Raw genomic sequence first — 16,840 nt, forward strand, 5'->3', positions numbered from 1 at the left:
GTTCAACTACTCGGTCCCTCTGGGTAGCTGGCTGTGACCAAGAAGTGACTACAACCTTGTCCCTTGTCAACTCTACTATACACCTGGGAATTCTTACAGAACAAACAAATTATTAGACAGTTTCTTAATTGTAATGTACAAGACCAGAAGGAAAGGAGCCCCTCTCCTAGGAGCTGGGAGGAGTCCTCAGATGGAGACAGCATGGCTGTGGGGCCAGCCTTCACCTCCTTGCTGCTTTCTGTCCTGCTCGTGTCCTGAATGCGTGTGCCTGGGCGTCATGAGACTGGCCTGTGCTGCCCACCCCTCTAAAAAAATTCATTGTCATCAAGTTGACTGTGACCCGTAGCAACCCCATTGGATTTCCAAGGCTGTAAATCTTTACGGAAGTAGATTGCCTCATCTTCTTCACACGGAGCAGCTGGTGTGTTTGAACCACTGACCTCTGGTTAGCAGCCAAATGCCTTACCCACCGTGCCACCAGGGCTCCTTGAATGTTTAGAATGTGTCAGGTTTCCCCTTCGCACTACCCCGTCTTTCCTCATCCATTTCTTTCTTAATTTCTTTCTCGGCCTTGCCACCTTCCCAGTGGCCTAGGTTAGACATGTGAGAACCACCAATTCCTTTTCACAGCCTAGTCCCCACCCCCATAGCACTCTGCCCACACCCCTCTCCAGCCTTTTCCCAGCCACGTCCCCAGGTTTAGGCCACTGCCCTGTCACTCTTTCCCCAGCTCTGCTGTCTGCCTCCAGCTCACCTGCTGTCCTGCTGAAAACATAACTGGAATGTTGCCACCTGATGGCTGTTGGTGATAGGCCAGTGAAAGGCCCCCTCTTGCCTGGAGCCTTTTCTGTTTTCTTGTATTTCCGTTTCTCTCTCCCAGTGTCTCTCCCACTGCACGGTATGGAGTCTTTCCCCCCAAGACTGAGTTCAGCAGTTGATGGCAGGGCTGTCGTTTATCCATCTGGGTGTCTGGCAGCTGCACAGGGTGGAACATGGAATGTGAGCAGCCCACAGCGTGTTTGTAGGATGAGTGATCGCAAATGATGGATCTGCTCCCTCCCGCCACAGCCAGCTGCACCAGGCTGCCTCCAGGCTCATCGCCAACCCTCACGTGTGTACCTGCCTTTCTCAGCCAGCTCCCAAAGCGTGGCATGGCCCTCTGTCCTCCCAGTTCCACAGACCTCTCCATAGCTTCCCACTGAAACCAGTCATATTCTTCTGTGTCCCAGAGTACTTTCTCTGTAATGCTGCCCAGGGCCCTCTCACTCTCTGTACCCTTATTCTCAGGGTATGGGGCTTTGCCCCCCTAGTGGATGTGGACTCCCTGAGGCCAGGGACGTGCCTGTGATGTACCAGCTCAGTGCCCTGCACATGTTGTGAGTGTGCTGTGGTCATAGGAGTGACGAGCTGAGACCCGACTGCAGAGACCAGTGGAGGCCACGTTGGCATTTGCTCTCCAGCAGCGGTGGTATAGGTGTCACCCAGTGCTCTAGACAGTGCTGACTCCAGGACCCTGGCCAGGCACCCCAGGTCATGGTGCGTGTGTGTGTGCTGGGTGTTCTGAACAGGCCTGTGTGACCTGAGTGCTGAGTCAGTTCCCCAGGTGCCGACTGGGCTCTTGAAAATGCGAGTTTGGCAGGCCTTCCACCATCCTTCCGGCCTGGCACAACACGTGGCTCGGTCTGCCTTGCTGTGGGGTGCGGTGTGGACACATGTCTGGGGGGGGTAGGACCCCGTGTGGTCACGCGCTGCACTGGGCATGTGTTTCTGTGATTTTCTTAGCATGGTACAATTGCTCCATGGGTGTTGTCTCACACGCTGGGATAACTGTGCTGTGGTAGGAGCTGAGATGCAGAAGGAAACAACCAGGATCTCGCACAAGCCCCGTGGCACTGGTCATAATGTGGTGTCATGCCCACAGGGGAGCCTCGGAAGGTCCTTTACTTTTTTAGGTCGGCCCGCAGCAGTCCATGTAGCATTGCCTCCTGAAGCTTCATGGTAGGTGATGGCCAGAAGCACAGCGACAGCCAGCCTTTAAGTGTTAGCGATAAAGAAGCTCCTTTCTCTTTGGGAGCTCTTCTCAGAGTGAAAGAAACAAAGTACAAAGTCAGGACTCAGTGGGCAAAGGAATCAAGATATCTTGTCAGTAGCTCTCTCTCTAAACCGGCTGCCGGGTGTACCCAGTGGCAGGATTGTCCTTTCAGGCACTTCTTGTTGGGCAGAAGTGTTCTCCTCTTAGTGAGGGAGGGGCGATGTCTGGCACAAATGCACTGTACAGGCCTGACCCATCAGGGCTTGAGTCAGCCCCTTCCAACACAGTGACAGGGGCTGGGCTCAGCCCTGTCCTCACTACAATTTCCCACATTGTACTTGTGACTGCTCCCTTGCCCTGTCTTTTCTTATTCTTCTAGAAAAAGACTTCTAGAGGTCTGTCCCTGAATATGTTCAGATATATTCAGTTCTCTGTAATAAGCACAATTCTTTTGGTATTAGGATGTTTTTCTTTAAAATTGTCCCTTGAAAAAAATCAGCCTTGCACTTGACTTTAAATCAAGTTCACAGTGCAGGACAGCTTCAGAGTTCTCCATTAAAAATGAACAATAAAGCATGTGTCCTGTCCTTCATCACCTGTGGCTTCCTGACTCTCGTCACATGGAAGATGGCCTTGATGTTCTGTGCCTTTCGAGAGACACCATGGGTGCCAAGAGTAAGGTAATTCAGAGTCGTGACGGATTCGGTAACATCTTCGAGGGGGTGACTCAGGTTGCTTGCGCTCAATTAGGAAGAAGTACTGAGGGCTTCCGGTGTCTGTGCAGAAGGTTGGTCTGCACTTGGCCTGTGGGGACTTGTGGAAGCACTGGCTCTGCCCGTGGAGGGGACCCAGTGTGAAGTGGGGCGTGCACGTGTCTCGAGCAGACCTCTCCCAGACTTCCGTGAGGGTGTCAGTGGGGTGACCAAGATGTGACTAATTCAGAGAGCACCTGTGCAGGCCTTGTGTGTGGAGACAGAGGAGTAATTCTTTGTGGCATTTATATTCTTGAGATTTTCAAAACTAAGGCAGCCACACTGTACAGATCTGCTTGAGGAGCTCCTTCACGTGGCTGTGCTCCTTGGCACTGCCTCTCCGTGCCATGTGGAGGGGCTTCAGTGAATTCCCACTGATGGCATGGTGGTCTGCTCTGTCTTCTCCATCCAGCTGTGGGCCTTGCACACGTGAAAGCTGCTCGGAAGGTTGAGTGAAACATATGCTGTAAACCGTTGACCTTTGAAGTGATCAGTCAAGTTTAGTTCCGTGAATAAACGTTGACACTGTCCTCAGTTTGCAAGGAAGACGATCCCAGAGGTGTGGCTGCCTTTACTCCCTTCTTCCATCACTTCCCAGCTGTGTAGAGGAACAGCGAGCAGTACCATGCTTAGCTCCACACCCCGCTAGGCACAGGGAAGATGCATTTCTTATGTCCTTACCTTTCTTTCCAAGGGCGGGGTGGTGGCAGCGATGCTAAAGTCTGTGCACATCTCTTTAAAGACCATTTGCATGTGGTGTCTGGGCCTGTGCTTAAAGCAGTGCTATAGAGGTAGGGGACGGGCGGCACCTGGAGACATTTCCTTAGTTACAGACTCGACGTTACATCTTGTCAACTTTATGAGGAATTGCTGACAAGAGAAATTGCGGTTTTCTTTAAAAACATTTTAATTTCACTTTTGTTGTGAATTATATATGTGTGTGTGTATATATATGATGACTGAATCTAGTTAGTGTATTTTAAAGTAAAATGTTGGGAAGGACATATGTAAGTGATTACAAGACTTTATTACTTAAAATTTATACTGATCTTAAAAAAACAATGTGTTTTAGTTTTTAATTAAATATGGCAATGATTTCTAAGCTCTTCAGTATTGTTAAGGAGCTCTGGCACAGTGGCTAAGGTGCTTGGCTGCTAACCAAAACGTTGGTGGTTTGAACCCACAAGCTGCTCCGCAGGGGAAAGGGTGAAGGAGTCGGCTTCCAGAGAGATGACAGCCTTGGAAATGGAAGCCTCAGAAACCCAAGGAGGGGTCGCTATGAGTTGGGTCCGACTCAGCGGCACATAACAACAACAAACGAGACAGTTCTGCTCTGTCCTGTAGGGGCGCTGTGGGTCGGAATCAACTCCAAGGCAGTGGGTTTTGCTGCTGGTGGCATAGTGCCTAAGACATTTGACTGCTAACCAGAAGGTTGGCTGTTCCTCCAGCCACTCCTCAGAAGGAAGGTTGGGCAATCTACTTCCGTAGTGATACTGCCTCAGAAACCCAAGGAGGGGTCACTGTGAGTGGGATCCAACTCAATGGCAGTGAGTTTTGGTTTTGTTTTTTCCCCCGTAAAGATCGGCAGCCTTGGAGACCCTGTGGGGCAGTTCTGTGAGTCAGAATTTACTCTGGCAGTGACTTTGGGTACCCAAGCTCACTGCCATCCAGTCAGATCCAATTCATAGTGGATGAGGTTTCCGAGGCCTTATCTCTACGGAAGTAGATCGTCCCATCTTCCTTCAGAGGAGTGGCTGGTGGGTTTGAACCGCCAGCTTCCTTGTTAGCAGTCAAATGCCTTGGCTACCAGAGCTCCTTGGATTTGGGTAATTCTTGTAATTTTTTTTTAAATTATCAAAGTATTCCTTAGTCTTAGCCATAAAGTAAATCAATAAAGTCAGAGTCTACTGAGGCTGTTTTCAAACAGGTGAATTGTTATTTCTTTTTATTATAAATTCACTCTAATGGGTATCTTCCGGAAGTTTTCCTTAGCTACCCAGAGAGTGGGCAAGAAGGAGAGGGTTCTTTTTTCATATCTCCAGATCAGATATGATTTTATAGTTATTTTTTTATTTTCAGCAAGTTGTCTATTTCTTTAGCAGAGAAATAAAATATGCCATAGCTTTTTTTTCTGAAGAAAAGAATGTAAGATTTCAGTTTTCAAGAAAAAACAAGCAGTTTTATAGTTTATATAGCTGTGGGCTAACTGATGGGGTATTTACTGATTGTTTTCTGTCTGTGCAGGACAAGAATATCAGAGGATTGAGTTTGGAGTCAATGAAGTAATAGAGCCCAGCGACACTTTGCCGAGAACCCCCAGCTACAGTATTTCAAGCACATTGAACCCTCAGGCCCCAGAATTTATTCTTGGTTGTACAGCTCCCCAAAAGTCCCCTGATGACCTAGACAAAGACACCACCCGTGGCCCCGTCGAATGCCAGTACCCAGGCTCTCCCCCTGCTCTGGAGAGCAGGGCCAACGTGGAAGCTGAAGTTTTGGAAAATGATGGTGTCTCAGGTGGTCTCGGACAAAGGGAACGTAAAAAGAAGAAAAAACGGCCGCCTGGATATTATAGTTACTTGAAAGATGGCAGCGATGGTAGTATTTCCACGGAAACCCTGGTCAACGGCCATGCCCACCCAGCAGTCCCAAACAGTGCAAACACGGAGGATGCAGAATTCATGGGTGATGTGCCTCCCTTGGTCACACCCAGGACTTGTAACAGCCCTGAGAGCTCCCTGGACTTCATCAGTGATTCTCTGCCTGAGGGACCTTTCCCCGGGGGGCTGGAAGGTCATGCCAGGACTGCAGGGCAGTCTGCGCTGTGCCACCTGACTAGTTTGGAACAGGCCTGCCTCCCTGCAGAGGCTGGCAGGGACAGCCTGGTGAGGACAGCTGGGGCTCAGCCTTACCTTGGTACTGATACTACTGAGAACCTTGGAGTTGCTAATGGACAAATACTTGAATCCTCGGGCGAGGACCCAGCTGCCAACGGGGTGGGGGTGCATGTGGTGGGAAGCACGGACTCGGAGCCCGCCCGGCCTCAGAGTGCTTCTCCCTGCGCTGACCCCGCGGCTCCCACCAGTCAGCCTGCTAAGTCGTGGGCTAGTCTTTTCCATGATTCTAAGCCCTCCTCTTCCTCGCCTGTGGCTTATGTGGAAACTAAGTGTCCCCCTCCTGCCACATCCCCTGTGGGCTCTGAAAAGCAGGTGGAAGTCAGAGAGGGGCTTGTGCCCGTGTCCGAGGATCCTGTAGCCATAAAGATCGCAGGTACAGTTAAAGAGGCACATGCCGAGAGTGAGGGCGGGGGCGGCTCGCAGCCACTGCTGAACGGGGCTGAGCCTGGGGGGAGCCAGCGGCGCCCGTAGGCAGGGTGGCTGGCCTGTCTATTGAGAGGAGTTGCTGAGGGTTATCTAAGAGCAAAACAACCGTAGAGGCAAAATGGAGGTGGGGCCCGTTTTTTATGTTAAATGGAAAATCCCCATCTGTTACTGGTTCTTTTCTGTCAACAGATATCATTTCCTCTGACCCAGCGGTGGTGCGTCATTGTGTGACTATTCCCAGGTGGGACCTGGGCAGCACCTTAACAGGTGCCTTTGGTGTGACAACCCCTCCCTGGCTTGTACCCACTTTGCACTGTTTCTGTTTTAAATTTCTTCGGACACAAGGAAGTGATTCTGTGAATTCCAGGGTTTTCTCCTTCTGGTGCCTCTCTTGGATTGAGGAGGTGGATTTTATTGAGTTGTCTAGCATACCAAGGTTAACTTCTGACAGGAAAAGAAAAATTCCAGAGAAGTGTAGCGCAAAGTTAACATTTCATTTTTAAAGTGCTAAAGTTCTGAAATAGGACCGATTCACAGTAAAATTACGAGGCTGCATAATTCACAGGTTGTGTGATTAGCTGACCTTCAAGGAGGAAGCCACAAACCCAGAGGAGCGTGTGTGTGTAGACAGGTAGTCCTCAGCTCACGATGTGTTTGCAGTATGAGGACCCACACTTGTCAAAGTCTGGGGGGTTTGGGGGCATCTTGTCGTCAGTGATAGCACCGCATGCAGTGTTGCAGCCCATTCTCAGATGGTCAAAGAGCTGATTCTAAAGATACTACTGATGATAAAAGCCAATAATAATGAAAACTAAAGCAAAATGAGACGTATTCGACTTAATGTGAGAACCGACTTAGGAAGAAGTCTTCTGAATGGGGGCTTCCTGGGCACTCGCTTCAGGCTCGGTTCCCCTGAGGAGGTGAGCAGCCCATTGCTGAGCTACTCATTCCAGTGGCCAGCCTCCAACACGCTGCTGTCTCGTGGGGCTGTCTGTAGTCCTCTCCCCGCGACCGTGGTGGAGACCTGACGCCACTCCGCCCCAGCGTCAGACGGGCATGTAGCAAGCAGCAGAGTGCTCACCCTTTTACAAATGGGCAGAATTCCATCAGGAAAGGTTAAAATACACTCTTCTCGTAGCAGTAGGGTGACAGCAAGCAGTTCTTAAAATGTGCACATTTTATTCCTTATTCAGAATATGCTACTTTGAATAGTTTTGGTGTCTGGTAGTCTTCTGAAGTGAGGAACTGGTGGGTGAGCTGGCTAGCATCACTTTGGACTTGATACATAGTTTAAAAGCTAAGTGATTTCTTCATTAAGAACCTTTTACAGTGGACCCATTGCAGTGGGCAGCTGTCACGGGAGTAAATGGTGTAGACCTCTGTAGCTTAATCAATGAAAAGTTACTGGTAACCTATTCTAAGAAATACATGGTGGGGTGCTTTTTAAAATGTGCATCGTAAGTTCAAAGTCATGAAAACATTGTAATTATTTACTTCTGTTCCTGAAAACTCCTTCACAGAGGAAAATCTCCCATCCCTGGGAAATTTTCTCAACCACTGTTTAAAATAAGAAAAGCTTCATTTTAATTATTTTATCAACATTGTTGCCATACTCACAACTCTCAGAGTGGTCTGATACACAGGTTGGCTGTGTTGGCCTTTGTTGACATGTAACTGTTCGCTGCCGGGAGGAGGCTCCCTGGAGGAGAAAGAATGTCGTTCCAGGTTGTCCACCTGCTGAGCTCGGAGTGGGTTGGATGCCCGTCAGCAGATTGACCGTCTTCAGTAAACGTTTCAGTTAGGCCGGTTGTAAAGATGTTTTCTTACGCCTGGTAAAGTGGAGGGTCAGCGAAGAAGGGGAAGGCCCTCTGCAAGATGGCCTGACACGGTAGCTGCAGCGATGGGCTCGGGTCTAGCAAGGCTCATGGGGCTGGCACAGCACCAGGCAGCGCTTCCTTCTGCTGTGCACAGGGTCTCTGAGTCAGGACGACTCGACAGCACCTGACAGTAATAACAACAGTAAAGGTGTTTCAATTATCTGAGCAAAGATGTAGTTCCTTTTCAAATACTTCATTCTTTTAGGCCTGATTGTTGGAGCTTAGAAATAGAAAATGTAGTTGTTGACATAAAAACAAAAAACCATACTCGCTGCCGTGAAGTCAGATCCGACTCATAGCAACCCCTCCTTGGGTTTCCGAGGCAGCATCTCTGTGGAAGTAGATTGCCCAGTCTTCCTTCTGAGGAGTGGCTGGTGGGTTTGAACCACCAGCCTTCTGGTTAACAGTCAAGTGTCTTAGGCATTACACCCAGAAGAGCTCCTGTAGTTGTTTACGGTTTTCCTGTATTAGTTACTTCTTTGAAATGTCATTACAGTAGTAACAAGTTTATACACAGAGTAACTCTTGGGATCCTGTAGACCTTAGGGTAAGTGGCCTTGTTTTGAAGTTTCTTTCCCTTTGCTGTATTCTCCTGTTTGGAAATTTACTTTATGAAAATAATAAAATATCTTAAATTTATTCTAAGTTCAGCATCTTGCCCCAGAAAACCCTTTAATGGGGTGCTTTTCTGGGTAGACCCAGTTACTGGGAGCAGCATTCATTTATCTGAGATTCCAGCTCCATTAAAAGACCCACTCGTAATTGTTACAATAGAATTTAACAGGCTCTCCTGAAGAGTAAATATTTATCATAACATTTCTTTACTTTTGGAAAAGAGGGAGAAAGGGACAATTCATACAATACTTTGTTCTTAAGATAACATCCACAGACTTTTTTTCATCCCAGGTTCATTATTTCTGAGAGCCATGTTTCTGTGCCATCTCCCCTGTCTTTAAGTCTGTGCTCAGTAAATGCCAACTAATTTTTACATAACCATCAGTGAAATACAAATCAGGAAGTAACTCGACTGCAGAAGAAGACTAAGAGCCGCATACAAGGTGTTTTGAGGAGAAATACAGACAGTGCTGATGGCTTGTAGACTGCTTTCCCATTATTTTAACGAGTTCTGCTTGTTGGTGGCAGGGTCAGCTTCTGTCTGTAGATAGTTTTGTCCGCATTTCGTCCCATGCACTATTTCTTCCTCATGTGAACCCTCCTTACTAAGGAGAGGGGAAGGGAGACATGGAGACGCTGAGGGTTTCATCCTAACCCCAGGGAAGGAAGAACTGAAGCACAAAAGGCTGGGGGATGTTGCAAAGGGAGCCGGATCGCAATGAGTGGTCTGCACAGTCTGAGGGGATTTGCCATCTTTCAGTGGGAATAACGGAGCCGGGAGTCAAGACAAAGAAAGTGGAAGATACTACAGCCGGTGTTTGTAGACGGTTGCCGAACATTAGGTGTCCGCACCTGCAGGAGTAGGTGTGACCCACAGGCGGTGCCGGGACGGCCCGTACTGTTGCTCCCACTAGCGTAGGTGATCAGACTGGATGGTATGTGTGATGCTGGGAATGAACCACTGCTTTTAATGACCATTAACCTTTCCCTGGGCCTTTGCTGAGGAACGTTTATTGTATCCCAAACCTAAATTACATCAAGCGTTTGCAAATCACAGATAGCTAGTTTGTTTTTTATTTTTGTGTTTAAAATGTGCATCGATAATACATTGTTTTAAAGAGTACAAGATGTGGTGGGCAAGGAGTGCGACTGTGGGAACGTCCAGACAGAGCAGCCAGGATTCCAGAGGAAGGAGTCCCAGTGAGCTGAGGTCTTTGAAGCTCTGAGAATCCACTCCTGTTCTGTGGGCAAGTTGACGTAGCCATGTAGCAGTGTCCTGTCGTTAGTCAAAGCCTGTTTAATAGGTGATTTTGCACAGTAACTTCACGCCTGCGGCAGGAGAGCAGCACAGGCTGTTACTGTTGGGTACGTTGTTGTTGTTATTGTTATGTGCCGTTGAGTCAGCCCCGACCCATAGCGATCCCTCCTTGGGTTTCCGAGGCAGTATCGCTACAGAAGTAGGATTGCCCAACCTTCCTTCCGAGGAGTAGCTGGTGGGTTTGAACTGCCAGCTGTCTGGTTAGCAGGCAAGTGTCTTAGCCACTATGCTACCAGAGCTCCCATCGGGTACGTTAATGCCAGAGAAAACATTACCATGCCATAGTTGTATTTGTTCATGTAAATTAAAATATAGTTCTAAACTTTATTTTGATGGTTTGTAAATCACACATAATCACTCCCCCCAGGAAATGATGTCACTGTTATTTTCAATTTCTTCAAATTCTGTACTGCAGCAAAAGCAGTGATGATAACATAGCACACCCCGAGTTAAGGTAGAGTACCTGTTTCCAGGAATTGGCACAACCAGATTGCAAGTCCAGTGCATATCCGATTCAGTACGTGTGTGTCGTTGTCGATGTTTATGACATGTCCCTATTCCATAGGCACTCAGTCAAGACTCCACCGTTTGTAAAATACAAGTTGATTTGTAGCTGATGGGCAGTAGTATGTTTGGTCATTCTGTTGTCCTCCCCCTGGTTAGGTAACTAAGACGGCATATGTTCTTCCAAAATGGTGGCCGTGAGGAGAGTGTTGTGAAGTTAGCAAGATGGCAGAATGGCACCACCACCAGACTTGTCAGTTACCAGCCAGTTACTGAACTTTAGAAACCAGTGATGGTCTGCCCCTTGTGTTCTCAAGGGTTTTAAATGGCAGTGTCACCTGTGAACTCGCGTTTTAGAAAAGCTCAATCCAGCACATAAACCATGGGTGAGAATCATCGTAACCTATGTTGGCGTAAACGTTTATCATCTAGTGTCACCATTGAGCTCAGACCATTTCTGTGGAGTCACACCTGTCAGCCAAGTGTCATGAGATCAGAGAAAGGATGTTAGAGCTTAGCTTCATCCAGCCTCTTGGTATCTGAGCCACTATAGACATGCAGACGCCAGTCCCAGTTTTGTTATGTTTTATATGGTGTGGAGGCATTGTGTCGTTACGTGCCGGGACATCCAGGCAGGCAGCCCCACCACCTCCTCTGTGGGAAAGGTGGATGGATGGGTAACCATCTTCCCAAAGCTGTATCTAAGCAGGCCGAAGTCCAAGTAGCCCGTTAAGCAACAGTGACTGATCAAAAAGGTGGCCTCTGGCAGGAGGCTCAGAAGTGATTTGCCCTTAAGCAAGGTGAAATAGAGAAACCAACAGTGAAGACTTTGGGACGCAGGTTGTATTTAAAGTTGCAGCCTCAGAAATACTTGACCTTCTCTGCCCCCTGGTCCACTGTGGCCACCCTTCACTGTTTGACCTCCATAGTTAGTGAACTTTTTGAACTTCAGGCTCGGAATCCAATGGTACATGGAAATGGTGATGTGGTTATAAAAGGCAGTTAGTGAAATACAACAAAGAGTAATGTTAGAAAATGGACAGCAGTGTTCATAATGGCTTGTGAATAAATCAAAATTGACTGCGCAGTTTAGGCAGAATTCACTTCAGTAACGGTATTGCCTGTTTAAAGAGAAGGAGGATAGCTTTGCTGCAGTGGACTCCCACAACAAGGCCTAAGAAGAGAGGCTCACCAACGAAGTTCGTTCACTTTTCAGCGTCTGCTTTGGTTTGTGGTGTTGAAATTGTTCGGAGTGGGGCTGGACGAAGCTCCATATATGATATGTTACAACACGGAACCTTTACATTTTTTGGAAATTAGTCTTTAAGGAAAAATCCTGGACAATAAGGTATCGGATCTTAATTTTTCACAATCTTTTATTTCTTTGGAAATGGAACTTTATTAATACATGTTCAAAAGTGCATTTTAAGGAATGTAAACTAACTTCTTTCTCCTGGAACTCTGCAGCTTGTTCGGTTTCTCACACTCTTCCATTAACTGATTTCCTTTTTACCCCTTTCCCAGCTGTGTTAGCGCCTTGTTTCAGAATCGGGATTCGTGCGTGAGTGTGATGAGCTGGCCACCCTGCCACACACGCGCTGCTTTACATTACTGCCCGTCCTCACTGTGGCCGTGCTGGGTGCAGCGGTCTCATCTCTGGGCCTCGCATGAGGAGTTCAGTAAGAGCTCTAGGTTGCAGAATGAATGAAGTGCAGAGCCAGGTTGGACCCCAAGGGTTTCCACTTCGTGTGCCTGGCTCTTGCTCTTGTTATTGTCCTTCCCCACAGAGCCTCCTTGGCAGACTGAACTGTGTTGTAAAACTCGACCTCTGAAACGGATTGGGTCACTTCTACAGACTTTAGTGTTACTCCTTGTCGTGAGCAGATAGCTAATTGACCCTGTGTTATTGCCTAATGAGCACTTTCTGTATGCAGATGTGTCCAGGTGAATGAGTGAGGGTAGTCCTGACCTTGAGGGCAGCGTCAGGAATAAGATCAGAAGGGAGCAGACTGCAGTTCTTCCCCTCAGAGAAGCAGTCATTTGCAGAGGGATGTAGGGGAGAGGCTAGAAGACTTGATGTAGCCAACAGGGATGGCAGGATCAGTCTGGGGCCAAGCAAGTCATTCATCCTGTTACCTCGGTGGGAGGACTCTTGGCCTGGCAGCACCCTGAGAGTATTGTCTTGAAGGAGCTTCCTGTCCAAGGAAGGACATGCAATGGTGATGACACCTGCTAACATGGTGATAGAGTGTTGACAGTCCCAGGGGCCTCCAGGGAAGGCACTGTCATTCAGTCTTAACTTGAGAGTAGGATTCAGACTCACTGGAAGATGCTAGCAGCAGAGCACTCTCATATTTTTGCCTGTGGAAGGTTTGCTGCTATAGAGAAAAACCTTCCTAAACTGCTCAGCGTCTCTTACCCGTGTTTTCTAAGTCTGTGAAGCTCTGAAGACTAGTATACCAGAGGGCTCTTCCAAATTGAAACCTGGGGAAGGAGCCAGTTCAGGGCGTTCTCTTAATGAATGTCCTGAGTGTCCCTTTGTTCTGCAGGTCTGGGAGCTTTGGGGGCCGGGGGAATCTCCTGTCTACCTCAACTGTTATGTTCATTGCAGTTACTAAACAAAGCACTAGGCGGTGCTGAAGGACTCGACTGCATTTATGCTGACCAGTTTGGGGCCCATCTCTAAGCAGGCTGTCTGCTCGTTAAAGCAAGCAGGAAGATGCAGGGAGAGCTGGCACTCACGGGAGGGAGGGAGGCAGGGTACGTTTGTGTGTTGACTTTTACATTTTGCAGTTTCTCTGTCTTAAAACTGGAGCCAGTACCCCTGTGTTTTAGAAAAGAAAGACTTCTTTTCTTGGAGTGGCACTTGACTGGATGCTAGCAACCAGCGTATTCCTTCTTAATTTTTTTTTCCTAGTACACAGTGAAAAAGGGGTGCAGTGTGGTAGGGCCACCAGCTTGTGGCTCTCAGGCCCGGGCTGCCCGACCTCCATCCTGGGTGGTCATGGGCGATCTCTTCTACCTTTCTGAGCCTCACTGTCCTTGCTGACGAATGGGTGAGTAGTACTGCCCTTGGCTCCCTGCTGGTTAAGTGCAGCCAGGTACTATTTATTAGTTAGTTGTAGAGCACATGCTATGTGTAGAAAGTGTCCAGTAAGTTGTAGTTGTCACGGTTGTACAGTTCATAATGGGACACAGGGCGACCTTGTCTCCCTTTCAGCATTTCTGATGGGTAATTGGGTAGAGCTGGCATTCCTAGCTGTCTTACAGCTAGGAAGATATACAACGTCACAGGTTTCCTCTGGGATGAGAAGTCTGGTTTGCTTCTGAACAGAATAAGGGAATTACAGTGTGCAGAATGGTCCCCAAGTTGGCCTTCTATTGGAAAAATAGAGTTAATTAGTAGGGGACAGATGTCCCAGTGACAAGTATGTTTGCTCACTGAACTGGTACTGAGCACCCACTTGGCTGTGTTGGGGACAGTTAGTTGCTGGGGATTCAGGGGTGAGTAAGACTAGGTTCCTCACAGCTGGTGTCTGAGGGACTTGCGCCGTTAATGAGGTGTGCCCTGCTGTTTATGAAAAAAGGCCCGAGTCTCTGAGTTCTGTTTTTGAACACTGACCTAAGGTGTTTTTAAGTTTTCAGTTTCTTATTAAAACTTATAGTTCTCGTGTTTCGTAGTTACATTCCCACAGGAAGATAAATATGTGTTGGTGTTTGGGAAAATTAATTAACGTGAAAACAATTCTAATTATTCAGTAGTGTACATGATGTTGAACTGAACAAAACTTTATCGGGTGCCTTCTCTTTGGAGTCAGACTTTCCTGAAGGAGTTTTTCACTCTGCGCAGAGAACAGCGTAAGTGATTGAAATATTGTTCACTGGATCTCATTAATATCTTAATGTATGCTGTTTTGATCTTTCAGAGTTACTGGAGACTGTAACCCTAATACACAAACCAGTGTCACTGCAACCCCGTGGGCTGATCAATAAAGGAAACTGGTGCTACATTAATGCTGTATCCTTCTCGGATGCTCGCTCCATGCAGTCTTCTCCTGCTTGGCTGCATTTGATTTCATTCAGTGGCCATGGGGCATCTAACCCAAATCCGGAATCCTAAAACCTTATTCATTAAAAGCAAGGTTATGCCTTAAAAAAAGAAAAAAAAAAAACAACAAGCAAGGTTTGGTCCTGGTAATGATGGTTCTGAATTTTAGCACAGTGACCCTTGAAATTGGAAATTGTGTTGAGTGCATTTGGTGAACTTGGTTAGATGGAGTTCTTGTATGTGAACTGATGCTTGCACACTAAATTTTAGGTGGCTGTCCTGGACGTTGTTCGGTCCCTTTTGTGTTTACAGATCTAAATAGCTCATTGTCCTCAGCTGTCTTAGCTTCTCTGGGTGGTGAATGTCCTATGAGATGCCCGCTGTCTGTTTCGTTTCCTTTACGCTTCCTCACCGCCGCCGTGTAGACGCTGCAGGCCTTGGTTGCTTGTCCGCCGATGTATCACCTGATGAAGTTCATTCCTGTGTACCCCAAGGTGCAGCGGCCCTGCACGTCCACACCCATGATAGACAGCTTGTAAGTAAGGGGTTTAACACACTGCTGGGGGGGGGGGCTTCTCCCTCTGATAATGAGAAGTGGTTTACCAACATCTGAATTTCTTAAAAATGGATCCTATAATAGTTTTTTTAAATGGAAGTGGAATTGGAGCATTATGTATCTGCATTCTGTAGATTCAGAAGAAGACATTCCTATATTCCCAACATCTATCACTTAAATATAACCACAACTTCTGTAGAAAAGATTTAAGACCTCATCCGCTATGAGACTATCAGTTAATAAAGTCTACTGTATTAATATTCTGTTTAGCCATCAAGGGGTTCCAGTGGTGCTGTGGTTAAAGCATTGGGCTGCTAATCAGAAGGTTGATGGTTTGAAACCACCGGCCATTCTGCAGGAGAAAGATGAGGCAGTCTGCCTCCATAAAGATTGACAGCCTTGGAAACCCTATGGGGCAGTTAGACTCTGTCCTGTAGTGTTGCTATGTGTTGGAATCGACTAGATAGCGGTGACTTTGGGTGTTGGTTTTTAGTCATCAGGGATCTTGAGTAAAAGTATGTCTTTTTTATTTTTCCCCTTAAAGACACTATTTACCTCTTTTCTTTTCTTTTCATACGTAGTGTTCGGTTAATGAATGAGTTCACTAATATGCCAGTACCTCCAAAACCCAGACAAGGTGAGTGAAAATACAGCCTCCCGAGGCTGTCACATATGGGGCGTGAGAAGTCAGGGGACCCAGTTTGCTAACTTGAGGCTTGTTGGAAAGGAGACCCACGTCGCTGTCCCCATGCTGTTCTCGCCATCCTAGCGGCTGAGTTCGGATGGGTGGGTTCCGTCATCTAAGAATACATTGTAATTCTGAAAACCTGTGTCCTGTTTCCACTGCAGCGCTTGGGGATAAAATCGTGCGGGACATCCGCCCCGGAGCTGCCTTTGAGCCCACGTATATTTATCAACTCCTGACAGTCATCAAGTCAAGCCTGTCTGAAAAGGTTGGCGACCATCTGACGTAGCTGTATGAAGTGCTGCTCTTTGCTCTGGGCTCCAGTTAACTGTCACTTATTCCATGCTTAGGAGCTCTGGCAGTGTAGTGGTTAAAGCGTTCGGCTGCAAACCAAAAGGTCGGCAGTTCGAGCCCACCAGCCGCTCCACGGGAGAAAGATGAGACCTGTGTCTGTAAAGATTGACAGCCGTAGAAGCCTGTGGGGCAGTTCTCCTCTGTCCTCTGGTTGCCAGGAGTCGCCATCGACTCCAGGGTGGTGGGCTTGGGTCTTTTGGTTTATCCCACATTTGTGCTGTTTGATGGGCTGTAGTTTGTTGAGTCCTCAGGAGCAGCCTGGGGCCTGTTGTGGAATCAGGTGCTAGTGTGAATTTAAAGTGGCTGCTGCTGATAGCCATCCTCGTGGTCAGAGCTAACTCAGTGTTTACTGTGAGCCAGGCACTGTTTAATTATCTCTCAGATAATTTGCTTAGCAAACTTAGGAAAAAGTATGGTTTTCATCTCCGTATTATAATTGAGAAAAGTGCAGTCACTGTGCAAGGGCACATCACAAATGCAGAGTCTGGCTTTGGAGTCAGTTCTCTTCAGCACTGCACCTAATTACCTGAGTACAGACCCACAGCAGAAAAGGAAAAAGCATGTGGGGCGGTGCCCTCCCGAGGCCTCATGCCCTGGAGCCTCATGGGACATGCTTCGTCCTCCAGTGAAGAGCTGGAGGGACTGGTGGTTAGATGGAGTTCTTGTATGTGAACTGATGCTTGCACAGTAAGTCTTAGGTGGCTGTCCTGGACGTTGTTCGGTCCCTTTTGTGTTTACAGATCTAAATGTGAGATGTAGTCCACCAGTGAAGCACG

At 47.6% G+C, this 16,840-nt stretch overlaps 1 protein-coding gene across 1 annotated transcript in view; it reads left to right on the forward strand.

The window, feature by feature from the left end:
• USP10 (ubiquitin specific peptidase 10) overlaps positions 1-16,840 on the forward strand; it is a 78,156-nt gene that overhangs the window by 43,692 nt on the left and 17,624 nt on the right. The window contains exons 4-8 of the mRNA XM_042780735.1: positions 5,029-6,054; positions 14,348-14,439; positions 14,895-15,004; positions 15,607-15,662; positions 15,875-15,978. Of these exons, the coding sequence (XP_042636669.1) occupies positions 5,029-6,054; positions 14,348-14,439; positions 14,895-15,004; positions 15,607-15,662; positions 15,875-15,978 (1,388 nt within the window). The remainder of the gene's footprint in view (positions 1-5,028; positions 6,055-14,347; positions 14,440-14,894; positions 15,005-15,606; positions 15,663-15,874; positions 15,979-16,840) is intronic.

Source organism: Orycteropus afer, unplaced genomic scaffold (genome assembly GCF_000298275.1).
Source record: "Orycteropus afer afer isolate SDZICR_OR568_19922 unplaced genomic scaffold, OryAfe1.0 scaffold00057, whole genome shotgun sequence".
NCBI classification, from domain to species: domain Eukaryota; kingdom Metazoa; phylum Chordata; class Mammalia; order Tubulidentata; family Orycteropodidae; genus Orycteropus; species Orycteropus afer.